Source organism: Cricetulus griseus, chromosome X (assembly GCF_003668045.3).
Source record: "Cricetulus griseus strain 17A/GY chromosome X, alternate assembly CriGri-PICRH-1.0, whole genome shotgun sequence".
In the NCBI taxonomy this organism is placed as follows: Eukaryota; Metazoa; Chordata; class Mammalia; order Rodentia; family Cricetidae; genus Cricetulus; species Cricetulus griseus.
This window is the reverse complement of record NC_048604.1, coordinates 100,966,090-100,986,777: the sequence shown is the minus strand read 5'-3', so window position 1 is coordinate 100,986,777 and position 20,688 is coordinate 100,966,090. Positions and strand designations below refer to the sequence as shown.

General features: G+C 42.0%; 1 protein-coding gene across 1 annotated transcript; it reads right to left on the bottom strand.

The window, feature by feature from the left end:
• Positions 1-788: 788 nt before the first annotated feature.
• Gemin8 (gem nuclear organelle associated protein 8) lies at positions 789-20,478 on the bottom strand. Its single transcript, XM_027432708.2, has 4 exons — positions 20,338-20,478; positions 11,997-12,034; positions 9,790-10,246; positions 789-1,277 (listed from the first exon to the last, which is right to left on the bottom strand). The coding sequence occupies exons 2-4, from the start codon at positions 11,997-11,999 to the stop codon at positions 1,021-1,023; spliced, it is 717 nt and encodes a 238-aa protein (XP_027288509.1). The 5' UTR covers positions 12,000-12,034; positions 20,338-20,478; the 3' UTR covers positions 789-1,020.
• Between the last annotated feature and the right edge of the window lie 210 nt (positions 20,479-20,688).

The following is a 20,688-nucleotide window of genomic DNA, read 5'->3' as shown; positions in this document are numbered from 1 at the left end:
TGTACAAATGGAAAAAAATTAATTTCAACATTTCTAGACCAATATGGCTGTTAATTTCTGTACAATGCCAACTGAACATGGTAAACTGGGATAGTCCATGGCCTGCATTTTACAAATAAAGTTTTATTGGAACACAGTCCTATCCATTTGTTTACTCAGTACATATGGCTGTTTTTATGCTATAAAAGTCAGGGTTAGACAGTTACAAGACAGACTACATGGCCTGCCAAGACCAAAGTATTTACTCTCAGGCCTTTTATAGAGCATGCAGGCTAATAACCTAGCTGAGTGACAAGTGACATTTGTCTTACTGTACAGTTGCATCATTTTCAGAGGGATCCAAATGGTTACAGGCAGAGAGAATATGTATGTGGATTAGAGCCCAGAATGGGGTGCACACCTGTAAGCTAGCATTTGGGAGGTGGAAACAGGAGGGTTTAAGAGTTTGAGGCTAGCCGGGTGGTGGTGGTGCACGCCTTTAATCCCAGCACTCGGGAGGCAGAGGCAGAGGCAGGCGGATCTCTGTGAGTTCAAGACCATTCTGGTCTACAGAGCGAGTGCCAGGATAGGCTTCAAAGCCATAGAGAAACCCTGTCTCTAAAAAAAATCCCCCCCAAAGAGCTTGAGGCTAGCTTGTGCTATATGAGAACTGGTCTAAAAAAGAGAATGACGTGGCTTAAGGCTTTTGTGACATCTAGGAACGTTAAAGAAGGAAATTACAAATGCAAAACACTAGATAGTATCCCTAGGCAAGAATTTCAGTGAAGTGGACTCTATTAGAGAACGTATTAAGAGCCAAAACAATATACACGGTTATCACTTTATGTCAAGGGGACATTCCTTGTGTTGGCAATAGGGTACCTCCTGTTGATGGAGAATAAAAAGTGGCTGACAGATTGTATTGGTACACAGGCCTCTTTCTCTGAAAAATATCCAGGAGGAAGAGAACACACCCAAAAGAAAGAGGGAAAGGCCAGACCATGTTCAGGAGGCATTCCCTAGGGTTCCTGTGTGCCGGCGTCAGAACTTCAGGGGAATGACAGGCCAGTATTTCGGCTGCTTTTTGTCACAGTACTTGTCAAAGCTCAGTTGCACAGCAGCCTCCATGGCCAGGATCTTGGGAGCACTGTCCCCATACAGGCGCTTCATCTCGGCTTGACGCCGTTCCCCAGGCTTCTCAGAGGGGGGCTCCACGGACCGGTGGTGGTTGTAGTACAGGCCATGGTCAGCATTCACATAGTCATCCAGGCGCTCTGCATCTAGTTGCTGCTGTCGCCCTGGGAATGGATAAGACCATGACCATAAAACGTATGCACATACAGGAGAGGATCTGATGAATGCTGCCACTACTGCTATTGAAATTCAGATGCTGCTACAACCCACATGCTGCCCGTGTTCCCTAAGGCCCTTCTGTTGCTCTTTCCAATGGCAAATTTGGATCCTGTTGGGCAGCTGAGGTAATCTTTAGATCCTGAGGCATGACCCAACGATCCTCCTTATCTATTCGTAGTCATGAAGCTCACTGCTCACTTCTTAGGGGCCACTAGCCACTGACAGAAATGGGCAAATGCCACCAAGAAACCCATTATTCCAATTCATCAATCCTCTACAGCAGACCTTGAAAACAGAGAAAAACAAAAAACACATGGCTTTCTCTTGCCATCTGCAGAGCCATGAAGTCCTTGCTTGCTTTCATGCAACGCTCCCCACGAGAGGGAAATGTTTCCTTCCAAGTTCAGTGTTTCAAGAAGCGTATCTCTAAAAATTCCATTGATCTGGGGGTGTATGCACATTGTGCTTTGGCCCATGTGTGGAGCTCAGGGGACAACTCTAGGGAGTCAGTTCTCTTCTTCCACTATGTGAGTCCTGGGGATCAAACTCTGCTTATCAGGCTTGGCAGCATGTGCACATCTCCACTGAGCTGTTCCACCAGCCCCAGTTTCTTTTTTTCCTTTTGTACATGCGCGTGGTGTGCTTGTGTGTGTGCATACTTGTGAGCATGGAAGTCAGAGGTTGATGTCAGGAGTCTTCCTCAATGACTGTCCACTTTCTATATTGAGGCAGGCTCAGTCATTTGAACACAGAGCTCACTGATGCAGTTAGTCTGCTTGCCAGCTTGCTCCTGGGACCTAGCCTCCATTTCTCAAGTGCCGGGATTACAGGTGGCCTGCCATGCACCCCTGACGTTTTAGGTGCTGGGATCCTAATTCCGGTCCTCACACTAGTGCTTTATACAGAGCTGTCTACTCAAGCCCCCAAGAAGCAGCTCTAACTCCCACAAATGAGGTACGTATGTGGGGTGACCCCTCTGCGGCTGACTCAGGGTCTTCCTGCCACATAATGAATCTGCTACATAAGGAATCTGCTTTTCCCGGGGTGGGCTTTCACTTGTCCCTTCACAGCTCAGCCCAGGTGAAACCTGCGGGTCTACTAATTTAGTAAGTCCCTGTCAAGTAAGCATGTGTTGAATTTGTTTCCTCCCTTTCTACTTTTGTTTAAACCACATCAAGTCCCAATAGTACAATTCGATTCCTATGTAAATAGGCACATAAAAGTGTCAACAAAGCAAGGCTGCAGAGGGTAAAATGGAGCCGGCTCACACAGGTTTTTGCAAGTGACTGTGTCAAGAGGGAAATTGATAGCAGAATGCACATTATCTGTAGCTGCTATTGTTACCAAGAGGAATGCCTCAAGATAAGGAGTCAAGATGGCTGGAGGGGAATAAAACAATGGAATAAATCATTCTTCCTTTGCTGGGCCATTCTCTGCTAGTATCTGGAAGGGAAGACAGCAGTGAGCTAATCAAGTGTGACGGGAAGACATTTATATAGCTATTCTCAGTCACCCTTGTAAATCCAGTTCTTTATACTAACACCTTGGAGTTGGTGACTTGGAACCATTATTAAGAATAGATATAGCTAGACCTGACGGCACACACCTTTAATGCTAGCACTCTGGAGGCAGAAGCAGGCGGACAGCTGTGAGTTCCACAGCAGACTGGTCTACATTGTGAGTTCAGGACAGCCAGAACTGCATAAGGAGACCCCATGGAGCACATAGCGCTGTGGCAGAGGACACACATTTCATTCCGGCACCCAAGTTGGGCAGCTCACACTCACCTGTAACTGGAGCTCCCAAGGATCTGGTACTCTGAGAGCACGTCCACACATTTGGCACTCACATAGACAGACATATAAATAAATAAAAATGGCTATGCGGCACACATATTCGGCCACTGTTGTCTTAGAACAGCTGCATTTTACTGTCACGTGTGGGAGTAATATATACTAAGGCAAAAGACTGCGAAGCCACAGAAAAAGAGATGTATATTGATCTATACCAGGAGATGCACAAAATGGGCCTAATGCACAAGTGAACTGGAGGTCACCAAGAATTTACTTCAAGACTTTGGTCTTTGTGTCAAGTTTCAGACATTACTATTTTCGCTGCTCTATACCTCTAACCCTGAGTTCTGGTAGAGGAGTGTGATGTTAATGAACTGGGCCCCACTTAGCCAGGGGAAATGGCCATTTCACCTCTGACCTCACTTCTATTGGGAGAACAAAAATAAAAAACCGAGTCAGGGAGAAGCACCTGACGGTTCTCTGTCTGCTTCTTATTGCTATAGTTCCCTGTGCCTTTGATGGGCGAGCTTGGGTGGAAGCCCAGTTTGGGACCCTGGGCTTCCCCCCTTCCCCTCTCCACCACAGTCCTGGATTCAGTCACCTCTGGTTGTTCTGGCAGAACTCTGAAGTAAGCTTAGATTGCCTGGTGAGACACACACAGTGTGTAACAAGCACTGGGATCTTCGCTTAGCTGGGGCTGGCTATGCAGTCAAGGTGACCTCGAACTTCTTATCTTATGGTCTGCACCTCTGAGGTGTGGGATTATAGTAGAGTTCCATCATGCCCGGTTTAGACAGTGCTGAGGATGGAACTGCAGGCTCTGGGCAGGCTAGGCAAGCATTTTACCAACTGAGCTATATCTTAGACTCAACAATGTAATTCAAAATCAAATAGTCTCTGGTCAGCAGGCTGTGTACTTAAGATCAGCTTGTATCTGAACAAATGGTGGTTCTCAATCTGTAAGCCATGACCCCTGAGGTCAAAAGACCCTTTCATAGGGGTCACCTAAGACCATCTGAAAACACAGATATTTACATTATGATTCATAATAGGAGCAAAACTACAATTATGACGTAGCAACGAAAATAATTGTATGGTTGGAGGCCACTACAACACGAGGAACTGTATTAAAGGGTCACAGCATTAGGAAGGTTGAGAACCACTGATTTATAATATACTGACTTAGAGAACCAAGAACTGTATGATACAATGAGCTTGAAGGCCTCTACTCAGTCTGTTTATTATTCATGGCTCTCTTCCTCTCTCCCAAGGAAAGAAGGATCCTTAACCCTCCACATTTTCTTTGTCAAGGTAAGGTAAGGGCTCAGCCAACTGGATAGTGAATCATCCAACTGAAGCAGAGTACCATCAACATCACACCAGAGGCACAACTGAATAGCTGCCTTGCACAGGTAACAGATTGGGTCCTCTTCAAATTGCAAGCGGTGCTAGCACTCAATGGTTCTGAGCATTTTTTCTCATAGGGTTGTAATATCGAGTCTTGATTAACAATATGACCACACTGAGGGACACACAGGATATATATAGTAAAGCACACCTCTGCATGTGTGTAGGAGTGTTTTTCTACATGATCAACCAAGGAAGAAAGGTCTGTCATGAATGTGGCTGGGCCCAGAGAGAATAAAAGGATTAGCAGGAGGAAGTCCATCAGCATAGGCAGCTCCCTCTGCTCCCACCACAAGCTCCCACTACCTCCTGTTCTGCCATGATTCCATCCGATTGATCTTGGATTAAAACTTCTGAAACTCTGAGCCAAAAATCAATCTTCCCTTCCTGGTTGACAGGTATTCTGTCACAGCCACGAAAAGTCTAACTAACTTAGGGGTATTTGGCCAAGGGGATTTACTAACTTCAAACCAAAACAGCACTTCAGATCCATTCCAGCTTCAACACAGGGCTGAAGCAAGCTAAGCACCAGGGCCTTACCACCAGAGCATCAAAATGGGAGCTGACTTGAAAAGAGGGTTTTTTTGCAGACAGTTAAAGATAATGATGAGATTATACTAGATTAGGGCAGACCCTAAATCAAATGAGAGTGACTTTATACGAGACAGAAAAGGACACAGAGACACACAGGGAATACACAGAGGTACAGACATCCTCTGACATTGCTTCAAGTGAAGGGATGCTGGGAGATACCAGAAGCTGCGGGAAGCAAGGCTTTAGAGCCTTTACATGAAGGCAGTCCTGAGGGAACCTTGAGTTTGAATTTGAAAAGATAAACCTCTGCCATTTGACCATGATATCTGCTGTTATTTGCTGCAGCAACCCTACAGAGCGAATACAAGGATTTTCATTTGGGGTTAAAATAAACACACCCCACCTCCAATCAGTAATATATTTTAAAGGAAAAATATTGCTGGATTCCATCTAAGTTCAGGGTACATGGTTTTGACATACTTCTGCCTCAGTCTATAAGAGCCTGGAAAGATGGCTCAGTGGTTAAGAGGTCAGACTGCTCATGCAGAAGATCCAGGTTTGGTTTCTAGCACCCATGCAGGGGACTTACAACTGCCAAGAATTCCAGGCTCCTCTGGCCTCTATAGGAATTGTACTAACACTCCTATACCTTCCCCACCCTGCCACATAATTAAACATGGCTTAAAAAAGAGATATTACTAATGTAGAATTACAACCCATAATGGGAAAAAATAATCACAGGAAGCCATTCGGACTTTAGGGAAATTTTACACAGCAGGAAAACACTCATTCAATATTCCACAGATAATTAGCTTAAGAGCAGAACAGTTTGAGCGACAAAGCACTACTATAATGAGTGTTAAAGATTGTTATTTCCCTCATTTTTCTAGGATTAGCATGTCTTTCTGATGAGATTTTCTGCTATGTTGCCAGAGTTAATGATGATAACACAACCAAGGGACAGTACAAACTTGAATATATCAAGAATGGCTTTCTGGTTCATCAGCAACAGACTCAGAACACAGGTGCTTGCCAAGCAGAGTGATTTGATTGGTCTTCCCATTCTGTGTCCTTTGTTCCACGTCAAATGTAACCCTGAAGTTAGTGGACAATCACCATTTTAGCTTTTACCGGGAAAGTGCATTTACTCAGCCCCCTTCCATTTTTTCTGACCTTCCACATCCGTCATCTCGACAGTTGCTTTTTTTGTTCTTCTGAACATCTGTACTCATGAGATGAATGCATACGGTGGAATGGTGCACAGTATGATTTCATACCTTAACCACATTACCTGAACCAGAATAGCTCAGGAAACATCGGACTTGTAGCCTTGCTATATGCTCAGTTTTCTAGAGAACAGACTGAGGGGAGAAAGTGGTAGGTTTTCAGTGCACTGACTAAAGGGTTGATCACTATGAACACAACAGTGGAAGCCCCCTGAATGGGGTATACAGAACATAATGGAGCCCATGTTTCCCATGAGATGGACAAACACATATGGGCTCTTTAGCAAAAATAACACAGCAGCCTGAGCACCAAGTGACATTACCCTTTCTCTCATTCCCAATAGATGGTACTGATCAAAGTCCAGAGCACGCTCCATTTCTCCACAGCTACTTGGTAACGGTCGCCCTCCCACTGCCTTGGATACCTGGCTCTACCCCTTGTTTGTGTCAGTAGTTGTGTGTGGACTGTATACTACAGACATTCTTCCACACTTCATCTTAAATAGGATTTTCTTTCAACTTCACTTAGGAATATCATGTTCTCTGAGAACATGTCCTTATTCTGAGCCAACATCCACCCTTGAATCACATCTAATAAAGAACTGACTGGCACAATACCAAGACCACAGGGGCAATATTTGTTTTGGAGGGCTTTCTTTCCTATGGGGGATGTTAACTTTCATTCATGTTCCTTCTAAGTATCAGGGATATAGTCATACAGTTTCAACTGATGTCCATTTATGACTAAAAATTACCCTTCTGGATGCTAAACATCTTTTCCTAATAACTGAAACTACAGCTGACCTTTAAAATGTTACAACTGTGTATTTTCTCATAAGTAGTGCTTTGAGGAAGTATGTTAAGAGGAAATGATGACATATAACATAATGGAAAACATAGATGTTCCCAATACACAAAAGGAGTTTTTTCATTGTGCTATGCTGGGGATGAACATGCCAGGCTACACTATACCACTGAGCTACAGCCATATCTTCAGTATTTGTGTACATGTGAGTGCCTGCAGATGCCTGAAGTTGGTGTTGGATGTCTCCCTTGATTGCTCTCTACCTTAAACATTTTTTTTTATTGAGGCAGGGTCTCTTAGTGAACATGGGGCTGCCTGAGAGGCCACCCTAGAAAGCCAGCTTGCTCTGGAGGTCAAACCTCTGCCTCCCAAATACTGGCTTACACGTCGATGCCACAGCTGGCCAGTTTTCTGTGTCAGTACCGGGATATGAACCCTGGTCTTAATGCTTGTGAGACAAGTACTTTATCAGGTGAACCATCTCCATAAAACCCTCCAGGGTTCCTTATCCTACTTCAAGTTTTGTGCTTTATTATTTAAAGATGTTATTCATTGGGAAGGGTAGAAGTCACAGACAGGAACATGCTTGCTGTCCCCAGGCTGAACAACTGTATTGAACAACTCACTGATGATGAACTAACTCACAGTAGATTCCTGTGGGCTGATTACTTCTGCAATGTTAAAGTTTTAAAAATTCAGATATGCAGCCAGGCAGTTGTAGCCCACACTGTTAATCCCAGCATTTGGGAGGGAGAGTCAGGAGGATCTCTATGAGTTCAAGGCCAGCCTAGTCTACAGAACAAGTTCCAGGAGAGCTGAGGCTACCCAGAGAAACCCTGTCTCAAAAAACAAAAACAAAAACAAAAACATCCGATATGCCTTTCCTTGGGAGTAATATTTTATGAAATCCCATGTTGTAATTCACAAGTACATGTGAATATGCTCCAGCACCTTACCTCTTCATTTGTGGTATATGTTGAAATTAGACTAATTATTTGCTATGAAGTTTTAGAAAAGCTAAAATTTATTTCTAGGGATCAAAGAAAGAAATGTACTCCATGGGCCTCATGAGATGGCCTGGTGGGGAAGGGTACATATCAATACTGACGACATGAGTTTAATCTCTGTGACCCATATGGTGGAAGGAGAGAACCAACTCTGGCAAGTATGTCCTCTGACCCGCACCCCCCCAATAAATAAATAAACATAAAAAAGAAATGTATTCTATGCAAAACATGAAATATTGTTTTCATAGAGTTGTTTGAATATACTTTCTTTTTTCATTATTATTTTTATTGAATATTCCTGGGTGTTTTGCCTGCATGTATGTCTGCACACCATGTGCATGTTTTATGCTCCTGAAAGTCAGAACAAGGATTCAGATACCCTAGAACTGGGGTTACAAGGAGTTGTGAACTACCATGTTAGTGCTGGCAATGGGACGTGGGTCCTCTGGAAACAGTCAGTGCTCTTAACCACTGAGCCATTTTTCTAGCTGCTGGATATACTTTCTAATATGCGTCAAAGAAATCAACAGTTTAATCAGAAGAAAACTGGTCAAAACAAAGGGTTTAGTAAAGAATCACAGGCAGATGCTAATGGAAATAGTACTTCATCCAAAGCCCCTAGGGATCAATAGATGCTAATCTATTGTTAAGAGGGCACAGGTATTTTAAAATGGAAATGAGACTTTCCTACTTTGAAGCTTCTACGTTTCTGTTTACCAGAAAATTCTGGGCTTCAGTGGTGCAAATCTTTACTCCCAATATTCAGGAGGCCGAGGCAGAAGGATCATAAGCTCTAGGTTAGCCTGGGCCATATAGAACACTGCTCAAAAGCCCAACCAATCAACCAACCAAATGAAAATTCTATGTAAAATACACAATGAGACCCTACTGCAAGGTGTATTGAGACCGAATACTGTAAATTTTCAAGGGCATTTATAACAATAATAAATGGTCTAGTGAACACAGGCAATTTTAAATAGAAAAATTCCTGCCTTTGGAACGTACAGTGCAAAGCTCTAAGACCTTAATTGCAACGCTCTAACTTTTAGTGTGGACCAAACAGGGAAGCTGTATATGAGAGGCATTTTGTTATTCTGTTCAGGTTCACACTGATTCTACTCCTCAGGGAGCTATAGAGGAACAGCTCTGAGCTGTGCCTCAGAGAAGCGTTTTGGGAAACCTAGTAGTGCCAGGGAGAAGCATGACACAGAGAAGATGCAGGATAGAGTGCAGTCTGAAAGAACTGAATCCGAACAGCAAATGAGTATTTGTGTAATTAACCTCCTTAAGCTTCACTTTTCTCATTTGCAAAATGAGTTCTAGGTCTTGAGGGACTGCTGTGTGGATAGAGAGGCACACAAGCATCTCTCTCTCTCTCTCTCTCTCTCTCTCTCTCTTCTTCTCTCTCTCTCATCCTCTCTCTCTCTTCTCTCCATCTGGTTTGAGGGATGCTCAAATAAAATGGCAGAGGTATTATTAGCAACTCAAATGAACAGTCCTATATAAAAATAAAGACCAATGTAATTGAGGTACAACATTACCATAATTTTGGGGGGCTTAGGACAAGATTTAGATTATTAACTCTACCTAAAAGAAAAGTTCTGAAATAACTTGGTATGCTAGAGAAGAAGAGATGCAAACGTGAGGGCAGTGAAAAGAATACAAGGTAACAGGCCTGAACTTACGTCGCTCTTCTCTGTGCCTCTCAGTCTCTGCAAAGTACTGGCGGAGCTCCTCGGTGATTTCCATATTGCTCAGGTCACACTCTACTTCGTTATCTGAATCTGACTCTATCTCTTCCTCTTCCTGCGGGGCTTCATATTCTCTTGCGGATGTCTGGGTTCTACTGTTGCTATACAGAGGCTGCCCAGAGCTTTTGAGATGTGAAACATTGTAGGGAGACTCCTGCCAGGCCATGTGCTGGCCTTGATAGTTCCAAGGATGCCCAGCCTCATAATCAAGAGAGCTCCAGGGAAGAACTCCATAAGGGGAGAACCATGGGGAAGTGAAATATGAATCCCTGGACTTTTTGTAGGCTCTCTGGTGGCTTTGCATCCAAGCCATTGCATGATGATAATGTCGCCAGTATCTTGCATATACTGGGTGGGAATACCAAGATGCAGTAGTTCTCCATTTTGATGTCTATGGAATGGACATATAAGACAGACACCAAACAGTTCATCCTTTAGAGAATCTTCAAATGTTTAACCAACTAACCAACCAAGCGCTATTTCCTGAGTGTTAGCAGTTACTTTTCTGTTACTGTGATCAAATACCAGGATCAAGGACAATTTATAGAAGGAAGCATTAAATAGGGGCTTGAAATTTCAGAGGGTTAGAGTCCATTAAGGCCAGGAGGCATGGCAGCACGCAGCAGGCATGGTAGCCTGAGCAAAAAGCTTAGAGATCATATCTTCAACCACAAATTCAAGTAGAGAGAGTGAACTGGAAGGGGGACAAGGCTATAAACTCTCAAAGCTCACTCCAAGTGATGCACTTCTCCAGCAAGGCTGCACTTTCCCATAACCTCCCCAAACAGTGCCACCAACTGGGGATCAAGTGTTCAATTACACGAGCCTATAGGGAACATTTCTCATTCAAACCCCCAAACCAGTATCTCCCGAATACCTACTTTACACAAGGATGCTACTAAGCTTAATAAGAAGTGTAAAATAGGTCTGTACCCACAACAGGGAGCAAATGTAACATTTCCTGATTTACCCACAGGACTATAGCTGAAAGTTATGGAGGTTTATATAGTGTGATTAGCGTTAATAAGGTCACATGATCTAGAATCAGTGGAGAGGCAGATTCGCCTGTGGGGGAATATATTGATTGTGTTAATTGAGTCAGGAAGACCTGTCCAGTAGGTGGCACCATTTCCTGGCAAGGATTCTAGACTGTATAAATGGAGAAGCATGCATTTGTCACCCCATGCTCCTGACAGTGTATGCAATATTACTGCCATGATGAACTGTACTTTTGAACTGGGAGCCAAATTTTTTTCTCCCTTAAGTTCCTTTTATCTGAGTATTATATCACAACAGAAAAATAAGCCAAGACATTGACGACACATGTAAATAAAGATTGTTTTCTTTAAAAAAGCCTTCTTTGATTCATTAATATTTCTAGTAAGAGTTTTTATCAGTATATGTAATAACCATTGCATGATGACATCTTCATACTTGTACATAATGTATTTTGTTGTTATTCACGCCCATTATCGTCTTTCACCCCTCCTATTCCTAATGCCGTTCTTCCCAACCAGTGCCCTCTCTACTTTACTGGTTGTTTTATATAAGACAAGAAAAAAGTCCTGATGTTGTCATTTTGGCTATCTGTAATAGATCAAGTTAGAAATGGCTTGCCAATTCCAATGACCGCAACAGCCTCTAGTTCCTTTTCTTGTCTCCTACTAATCTGCTGGCTTACTCTGCTCCTCAATATCTCAGACATAATTCTAATAACATATGAGGTGGCGCTTTCCCTTTTAGTTGTCTGCCAGACAGGCTGAGCATCCCTTGTGTGAAATGCTGGGGTCAGAAGTGTTTCAGATTTCAGTGGCGTTTGGAATGTCTGCATACATTTTTACTGGAAATCCATAATCTGTACTACCCCAAAATCTGAACTATTGAGCTTGTTGTGTTGGTATACAAACACTTTTGGACTCTGAGTGTTTTGGATTTGTGATACTCAAACTCTTTTTCCTTTGCTCAGCATCATAAAATGCGTCCACCAAAAAATTTTTTTGGGGTGGGAAAGGAGTGCTAGGGGTTGAACATAGGGGTGCTGTGCATGCTAGACAAGTGCTCTCCCACTGAGCTATATCCCCATCCTAAATGTCATTGAAGACTAACTTTAAAAAATTCATAAGAAAAATTGGTAATCTTACCATTGCTGCTATCTCTGGTTGCAAAATCCAAGTGGGCGCTGAAAGACAAACAGTATGAACATTTGATCAGCACTGCTATAGGATAGTCACAGCTATTTCATGGTTTTCAAAATAGCTCTCAAGAGGTTGCCCCTTGCCAGCATCATGCTTGATCTTCATGCAACAAGAACCTGTTAACCTGGGTTGTGATCTCGTAGTCTAGGGAAGAGCAATGCCCTTAGGTATAATTGAGTCATGGGCCATGCCTGGTTTTATATTCAACTGCCAGTTTACTGAAAGAAAAAGTCTACAAAACTAACCACATAACTTACTAGTGTGTGGATACAGAATGACGTACAGGGCACCTGCTCCAAGCTTACATATTACTTTACTGCTTTTAAGCATAGGCTGATGTCTATTTAAAATAACCTTGGTTTGTCTTTTTCTTTTTGAACATTTATTTATTATTTATTATGTATATGGCTGTGGTGTGTATGCCACGGCATGTGTGTGTGTGAGTCACTTGTGAAGGAATCACTTCTCTTTTTTCCTGTGTTCTGTGGGATAGACTCAGGCTGTCAGGCTTGGTAGTATGTAGGAGGCACCTTGACCCACGGGGCCATCTTGCCAGCCCAACCTGAAGAACACCATCTTTCCAAATGACTGGAAGCCTCTGTTAGGTCTTGCCTTAAGTTTGAGACTTGTAGAAGCCTCTTGAAACAAGAGAGTTCTCCAGTCTCCGTTTTCACATACCATATTCTTTCCCTCATCACCCTGCTTCCTTGCAGAAGGAGGCTCTAGAGGCATGGCACGTTCTAACTGCTTTTGCCAAATACACTGCTCTGCCAGTATTGCTCCCTTTCCTACTACCTGGCCACCTACCTACTTGTGTTCATCTACTCATTCACTGAATGCCCTGCCTGAAAAGTCATGTCTAAGTTCCACCTGAATATCTTTTATAACCCACTTGAAAATAAATGTTCAGGTTGTTGAGACTATTCAGCAGGTCGAAGGGCTTGTCACACAAGACTGATGATCTGGAACCCACAGTGGACAGATTCTCAAAAGTTGTCCTCTGACCTTGGCCTGTACACACACACACACACACACACACACACACACACACACACACACACACAGAGAATTAAAAGTTAATTTCTTCTCCTTGGTTACAGTTTCTAAAATGTTTGGCAATACCAGAAAGCACTCTTAAAATAGTTACCACCAGGCGTGGTGGTGAATGCCTGGAAATTCCAGCACTAGGGAGGCTGAGGCAGGAGGATCACCATGAGGTCAAGGTCTGTATGGACTACAGAGATCTTGTCTCAAAACAAACAAATAGATAAATAAACAAAAATATCTTAAAATACATGTAATCTTAAGATCATATGAAATAAAAACACTGATAATTATGGTTTCAGAAACTTCAGAAATCAGCTCTCAAAGAGGCACTATTTATCTTTCTTAACTAGAAGACAGTCTATAAAAACCCCAAACTGTTAAAAAACAAAGCTGACATATTTTGTGACCTCAGTGAAATGTTTTCATGAGTATATTAAAAAAAACTAAGATGTCACACTGACTATCCTTGCTTTCAGATTTGTCTTAAAGAGAATCATTCATATTAAAATGTAACAAGCTTTCAAATAGGGCATTGCTAAGAGGGTTGACATGACCTTCTGCAAACTTCTCTTACACACACACACACACACACACACACACACACACACACACAGTGGATAGAAACTGGGAGAAAGTTATCAAATGCAGTGAGTATGTAAGCTGAATTGATCTCTTCAACTCTAATTTAAATGTTTAAAACAGGGTCCATTTCCTGGAAACACAGCTAGCAGCTAATGCTCTTTATAGGCTATGGAGGAAAAAGAAAATAGTCAGTAATTGGGTGTGTTACCATCCAACAGAATAAAATGCAAATGCAATTATCTTAGAAATCAGTGTACACCTAAGTGCTAAACTGCACAGAAGTCTGTAAGTGGCTAATTCACTAAAGCCAGGTTTCATATTTCTATCACTGAAACCTGAAGAGCTTTCATTGCCTGCAGCACACAATGACATCAAAGTGAACTCTATGTGTGTTTTAATCAAGCTTGTTTTCTAGGTTAACAAAGAGCATAGGAATTAAATAAGAAAAGTCCAAGAGTCAGCATGTGTCTTCTGGAAATTAAGAGCTTCACATCTGCATGCCTGTGATCCCAGTTCTCATGAGTCTGAAGTAGGAGAATAGAAAGTTTGAGGCCAGCATCAGCTACAGTAGCAAGTTCCAGACCAGCCTAAGCTATATATACAGGTAGACCCTGTGTCAAATCTATGGGGCCCCTTGTAGTGGATCAGTACTTATGCCTAGCATAGGAATGGACTCTGACAGCCCATTCCACATAGAGGGGTGGACTTTAGGAGCTCCTTCCACATAGAGGGATACTCTCTGAGCCTAGACACAAGGGGGTGGGCCTAGGCCCTATCCCAAAGGATATGACAGACTCTGAAGACCCTCTACGGAAGGCCTCACCCTCCCTGGGGAGCAGAAAGGGTATGGGATAGGTAGGGTGTTAGTTGGAGGGGGTAGAGGAGGAGGGGAGGGAGAGGGAACTGGGATTGACATGTAAAATAATCTTTCTAATTCAAATAAAAAAATAAAAAACACCAAAACAAATAAAAAAAAAACAAGCAAACTGCTTGTGATCTAGACTTCATTCTATGCATTACAAATTACAGAAGTAGGTCAAGTCTTATAAGCTCAAATGTAATAAACCTCATTATTAATGAACATTTATTATAGGCCAAATCTTGTTTTGACTTATAATTGGGAAGATTCAATCTGGCCTTAAAGGTACTAGCATATTCGGAAAATCTATGAGACAGCTGAGGCTCTTCTCCTACAGCTAGATGTTTAGATAGTGTGGGAAAGCAGGTAACCCTTGAAGTGTTTTAAGGGTAATTGGTGACATTTTCCCAGCAGCTCAAATGTCAATGCCTATGATTAAAAGGGGCTTCAAAAGAGTTCTACTTTGCACAGAGGTTGCGTATGATTTGGGTTCAAGAACTAATTAAGTAGCAGGGTTGTAGTGATATTCTGCTCCCTCTAAGCATTCCTGCAAGGCAGACACCAGGAAACCCATCTTTGTTCACCTAAAGAAACTGGTTTTCAGCTTCCCAGCCAGAAGTGGTTCATGTTGAACCTGGTGTCCCACCATCTAAAAGATACCATAAGGTAACATACTAAATTCTGTCAGCCATGCTGAGGAGAGAGCCATGGTCATTGTGCAAGGTAAGCAAGTACTCTACAGTTATAGACCTGGTCCAGCTACCAGACACTTTGAAGATACAACTTATGTCAATGATGGATTACAGGAACTTTGCGAGCAATTTTGTTTGGTTTTGAATACCAAATAGAAGAAGAATTCCATGAGTTTTGGCTGCTGGAATACTTAAATCAAATTGCTGCCTCCTTCAGCATGTACAGTGTTACTGGGGCTGGATATCAGGAATGCTTATATCACCTTAGTCTTTCGTAACTTCTCCTTCCTAAATTTCTGAATCAACTTATCATATTCTTTTACATTTTAGGACCCCTAAGATCCTATGAATATTCAAATTAATAATTTTGAAGAGTTTTGAGATTTGCACTTACAAATTAATCTTCCAAGTTCAAATAAAGCACAGAGAAACAGTCAAAAGGAACAATTTGCACCAAGCTTTACATATATAATTATTAGCTCGGTATTTCTAGTATCACTCTTCATATTTCCTGTTAGCATTTTTCAGTAAAGGTCCAGATAGGAAGTATTTTAGCATTGTGGGTCACATACAATTATTTTTACATAATGTTTATCTTTGCATTAAAAAACACCCAACAAAGCAAGCCCCCCACCCCAAACTTTTAAAACATAAACTCAATTCCTAGCACCCTGTTGATCACAGTTTTAAGTTAATATGATGATACCTTGTAAGTTCTACACCTTATATATTGAGCATCCCATGTTCTTCACTTTCTACTTGAAGTCAGTGGGGGAATTATGTATGTCTTATATATTTCATGAATTATTAGGCTCTACTTAGGACTAGCAGAAAGAAAGAAATTAGAATTGACTCCAATCTTGGTAAGTGATTCCTAATATTTGGGGCAAAAAAAAAAACATTTCCATGAATAAGTAAGGAAATTGGAATATTTATTAAAGCTCTTCATAGACATTTAAAGACTTAATTAAAAACCCCAACAAGGACTGCAGAAATGGCTCAGGGGTTAAGAGCACTGGTTGCTCTTGCAGAGGATGGGTTTGATTCCCAGAACCCATACAGTGTTTCACAACCATCTGTAACTCCAGCTCCAGGGGGACCTAATGTCTTCTGACTTCCTTGGGCACTATAGGAAGGCAGTGCACTTATGTCCATGCAGACAAAACACCCATACACACAAAACAAAAATAAATAATTTTTTAAAAAGCAACAACAAAAGAGACTAATAAAATAGCATTAATCAACAATAGAGAGCATGGGTAGGGCCATGATTTCTGATACAGACTGCTAGCTTGTCAATGCTAGACAGCAACATGAAGAAGCAGGTATAACAGAGTTTTGAGTAGATAGACCTCGAAGGAACACACAGTCTTCCTCACAAACCACCACCTCTCCAAATGAGTCTGGTAACATTTTTAGGCTGGTTAAGGATTTAATAAGAATACTTGGCATCCCTGGCAAAGCCAACACTGCAACATTCCCAGTCATTACAGCAGCATGTCTCATCTCAAGAAAAGAGAGTATGGAGCAGCGGGGCTTAAGATCTTCCATTTTATCGTTCATCCTCACTCCCTACACAGAAACCTCCAACTCCTTTCTGGAACAAGCCATCAGGGACTGAACAAGTTTTCTTCTGAAGGGCTGGTGGAACTGAGAGAAAAGGGGTTGGCAATGTCAGGGAAGGCCGGATCCACAGCTCTGCAAACTGGGCAGCCCTCCACAGCCAACACAATGGCATCATGGTCACCACCCAGCTGAGCTCCGGGGAATACAGAGACCATTCATTGTTCTCAACTACCAAAGAAGGGAGGAAAAAACCCACAACAGCATTGAGGTCATTCACTAAACACTGCTGAGGCCTACGGACAACAGAGCCTCCCAGTCTTGAATGGTATATTTTCCCATACAGCCTTTCTAAGGCAAAAAAGGACAAAAGAAACAAACAAAAACAAACAAACAAAAAACCCGCCCCAAACACCCCCCCCACTTGTTTTGCAGTGACTCTACTTGCTCTGAGAGATGTGTTTTATAATGCATAGCTATTCATGAAGAACAAGAGCTTTGTCATTTTTCCACAGATAAAATGTGACTATTTCCACTAAATTACTAAAAAACTCCACCTATAATGCTTTGTTGAAAATATGTATTCTTTCCCTTGCATATTTATATACTATTTCTTTTTTTTGAATATATATATATATTTAAGAATATTAAGAATATATTTAAGAATATATATTATATATATATATATATATATATTATATATATATTCTTAAAAATATAGGATGTAGGGCGTTCCATGACAACCAGAGAGTAAAGATCACAAACTCCCTCCAAAACATGAATTTTCTTTCTGCTTTTGTTCCCTTTTGTACAATTTTGAAAATCAAATACATGACAGCTCATTTGCTTTTACTTTTGCAAAGGAAGATAGTCAAAATCAATTATTAAATTAGTCTTTGTGGCCACAGTCTGGAGGCTCAACCCTTTCCTATTGAGGTCCTGACTAATTTGGCTCTGAGTCAGACTGACAGTTTGGGGATGTAATTAGGACCCTCAGAACACACTGCCAAAAAGGAGTATGCTGGAGTTAAAACAAAGTAAATGAAGGCACCATGAGTAACAGTAGTTAAGTCACATGTGATTCTAAGAAATCTTCCTGAACATGTAATGCTAACCCCATCGGAGAAGCCTTTCAATCATACAAACACTGAGTTAGCTCAATGAGGAAAAATGGTAACATGCCGATTTCTGAGTTTGTTGTCTGTCCTCCTACTCTGGCTGTCTCCATGCCACCCCTAGCTGGTATGGTAGCTAGTCAAGCACATCAGGCTTGATACCGCATGGATTTCTTCCTATGGCTCTGTATGGTCCCTACTCAGTCATTTAGACATTAAAGATGGCATAAGTCCAAATGGGCTACTTCCACCCACGGGACAAGTCCAAGCTCCATTTTTAAAACAAGAACATTTGTTTATTGTGTGTAGTGTGGATGTGTCATGTTTGGTGACAAGTGCCTTTACCCAATGAGCCACCTTGTCAGCCCCTCAAACTCCATCTTTAGCTGGACACAGGGCCTGCTTACAAGTATACATCTCGCCGTGTTTCTATCTGTAACAGACACCTTTAAAGCTGAAAATGGAGAGAGACAAGTAAGTATTATTTAATTCTGTTTCACTCTCTTAGCCCAGGTTTACAGTGTTCTCATAAGGCAGGCATGGGGAGTATAATTAACAACTCTTGACCTGCCCCCCCCACAAATCACATCCCATCCACAGAAAGGCATTGTTTAGTTATCGGCAAGGGTGAGAAACATTTGTGAATGATTTTATTTGCAAGTCCATTGAACCCTTATGTGGCTAGTGTCAATAAGAAATGAACTGTGAGGCCATGAAAGGGCAGGATATTCTGACTCAGGAACATCACAGGCAGTGGGAGAATTAAAAATGGGGACAACAGAGAATGGCAATAACAATCCAGTTGAAAAGAGGAAACAGATGGTGGTCGTTCCATTCCAGACATGTGTCTTTCATACAACATATCCTAGTGTGACCATGAAAGAAAAGGGGCCGAATAGAGCACACACTCAAAATTGTTGGTACAGCAGTAAAAATCTTTTGTTTAAGTACTAAAAGCCACTTTTGTATTTCCAGACACTTATTTTTACATTTCTTTCTATAAACATATTCCTAAAAATTCCATGCTAATTTATTTTTTCTGAATACTGTACTTGCTCTGAGCACCTATAATGGAGATATACATCTGACAATTTATTCCTTTTAGAGTTCCCATTTTGCTCCCACCAGAGAAAATAACAGGTATTATATCCTGCCTTTGGAGGCTACTGGAATTGTTGAGATTGTCTGTTGTATCCTGATAATATTCTCTCTTGCCTCTGGTCCCCCAAATTATTAAGGGTGAAGTAACTCAAAAAAACTGTAAAAAGCTCCAAATGTTCTCAGCAGAACATTGAAATGCATTAATATATTTTAAATTCATCTGGCCTTAATCAGTTACAGTTTGTATTCACTTGTCCAAATATTTTATGGGTGGATTTCCTAATGTAAAGAATTCTGAGAGTTTTGCATTGTATTTGTGAACTCTGTTATCTATCTATACTCCAGCAATGTTTAATTTCCTGCCACCGTCTTATCTTAACTTCTCCATAAACGCTGGATTTTAAGAAATACAAACTAATTCTCTGCCATCTGTAAAACAGTTTTAGAATGAAAAATGTCTCTCTGCAGCTTTAGTTTGTCTACTTTCCCAGTACAGCAGTCAATAGAGGGGATTATATACTTTACTGTGAACTTGCCTGTTAGGTTTACCCAAAGCATATGCACATGGTTTCTATTCTTACTGCCATCCTAAAGGGACTGTTATTCTTACCAATTATGCTAGCATAAATTGTACTTTTAAATACTATCACAGCCTCACAATTCATGGGAATAGTGAAAGTAAATAACTCTGGAAGCATTGTGTTACTAACTTTTAGTTTAAAGATTTCAAGTGATGTTCTGGCTTTTGGTTAAAACAAAAAAAAACAAACAAACAAAAACAGTTGATTTTTGTTTCTGCAACTACCTCGTGCTGTCAGATGATGGTAATTAGTGCCACAACGTGACTGCCAAGACAGTACTCCAGAGCCTAGCCTTTCAAATGTTCTCAAGATAATTTCCACTAAGACCTCTGACCTACAGAGCTCAAAGCTGCGATGTGTCCCGAGTTAGGGTTGGATAGGCAAAATCAAGTTCACCTATAGACCTACTGCAAAACGGTGATTTACTGCACATTTGAATTACAGCTTTAAAAATGTTCCCAAGTTTGAGCCTCACTTCTAAAGATTTGGACTGAAATAGTCTGAGGGGGGGCTTGAGCATTCAATGATTAGGAAGCACGACGGGGTTGAGAGCATAAATTAGAACTAGGCTTCTTTAAACATTCTGTTAGTTACTCTCACGGGCTCTCTGCAACTACCTCATGCTGTCAGATGATGGTAATTAGTGCCACAACGCGACTGCCAAGTCAGTACTCCAGGCTTCTGTGGCTATCAGGTTCACGCTATTCCCTCACTCCCCCAAAGCAACCCATCAGTCCCCGAAGTCACCTCGTGGGTACGCAGCTTGCAGATCTCAGGCGGTGGGCCCCAGCTCTCGGTGTAGGGGTGGGGGGCGTGAGGGGAACGGATACGAAGAGGGAGGGAAGTGTTGCCTGGGCAACTAGGAGCGCGCTTCCGGTTCGGGTCCAGAAGGACGGAAGTCCCGCCTTAGCCGCTGACGTCGCCGCGCATCAGTGGCTACACCGAGCCGGAGGGCGGCGCGGGAAGGGAATTCGCTCCTCAGGGCGGGCGAAGGCGGTTGGAGGGCGGTCCTGGCCGAGAACTGAGTGCTTATTGGGTACCAGGGTGGGGCCAGAGCCGAAGCGGGACCGTTAGCTCCCATTTTTGTTTTCTTTAGCC

Excerpts from the sequence above, each read along its gene's own strand:
- Gemin8 (XM_027432708.2), bottom strand. Across the intron at positions 1,278-9,789 it reads GAGGCACAGAGAAGAGCGAC|GGCGACAGCAGCAACTAGAT; the intron begins GTAAGTTCAGGC and ends ATCCATTCCCAG.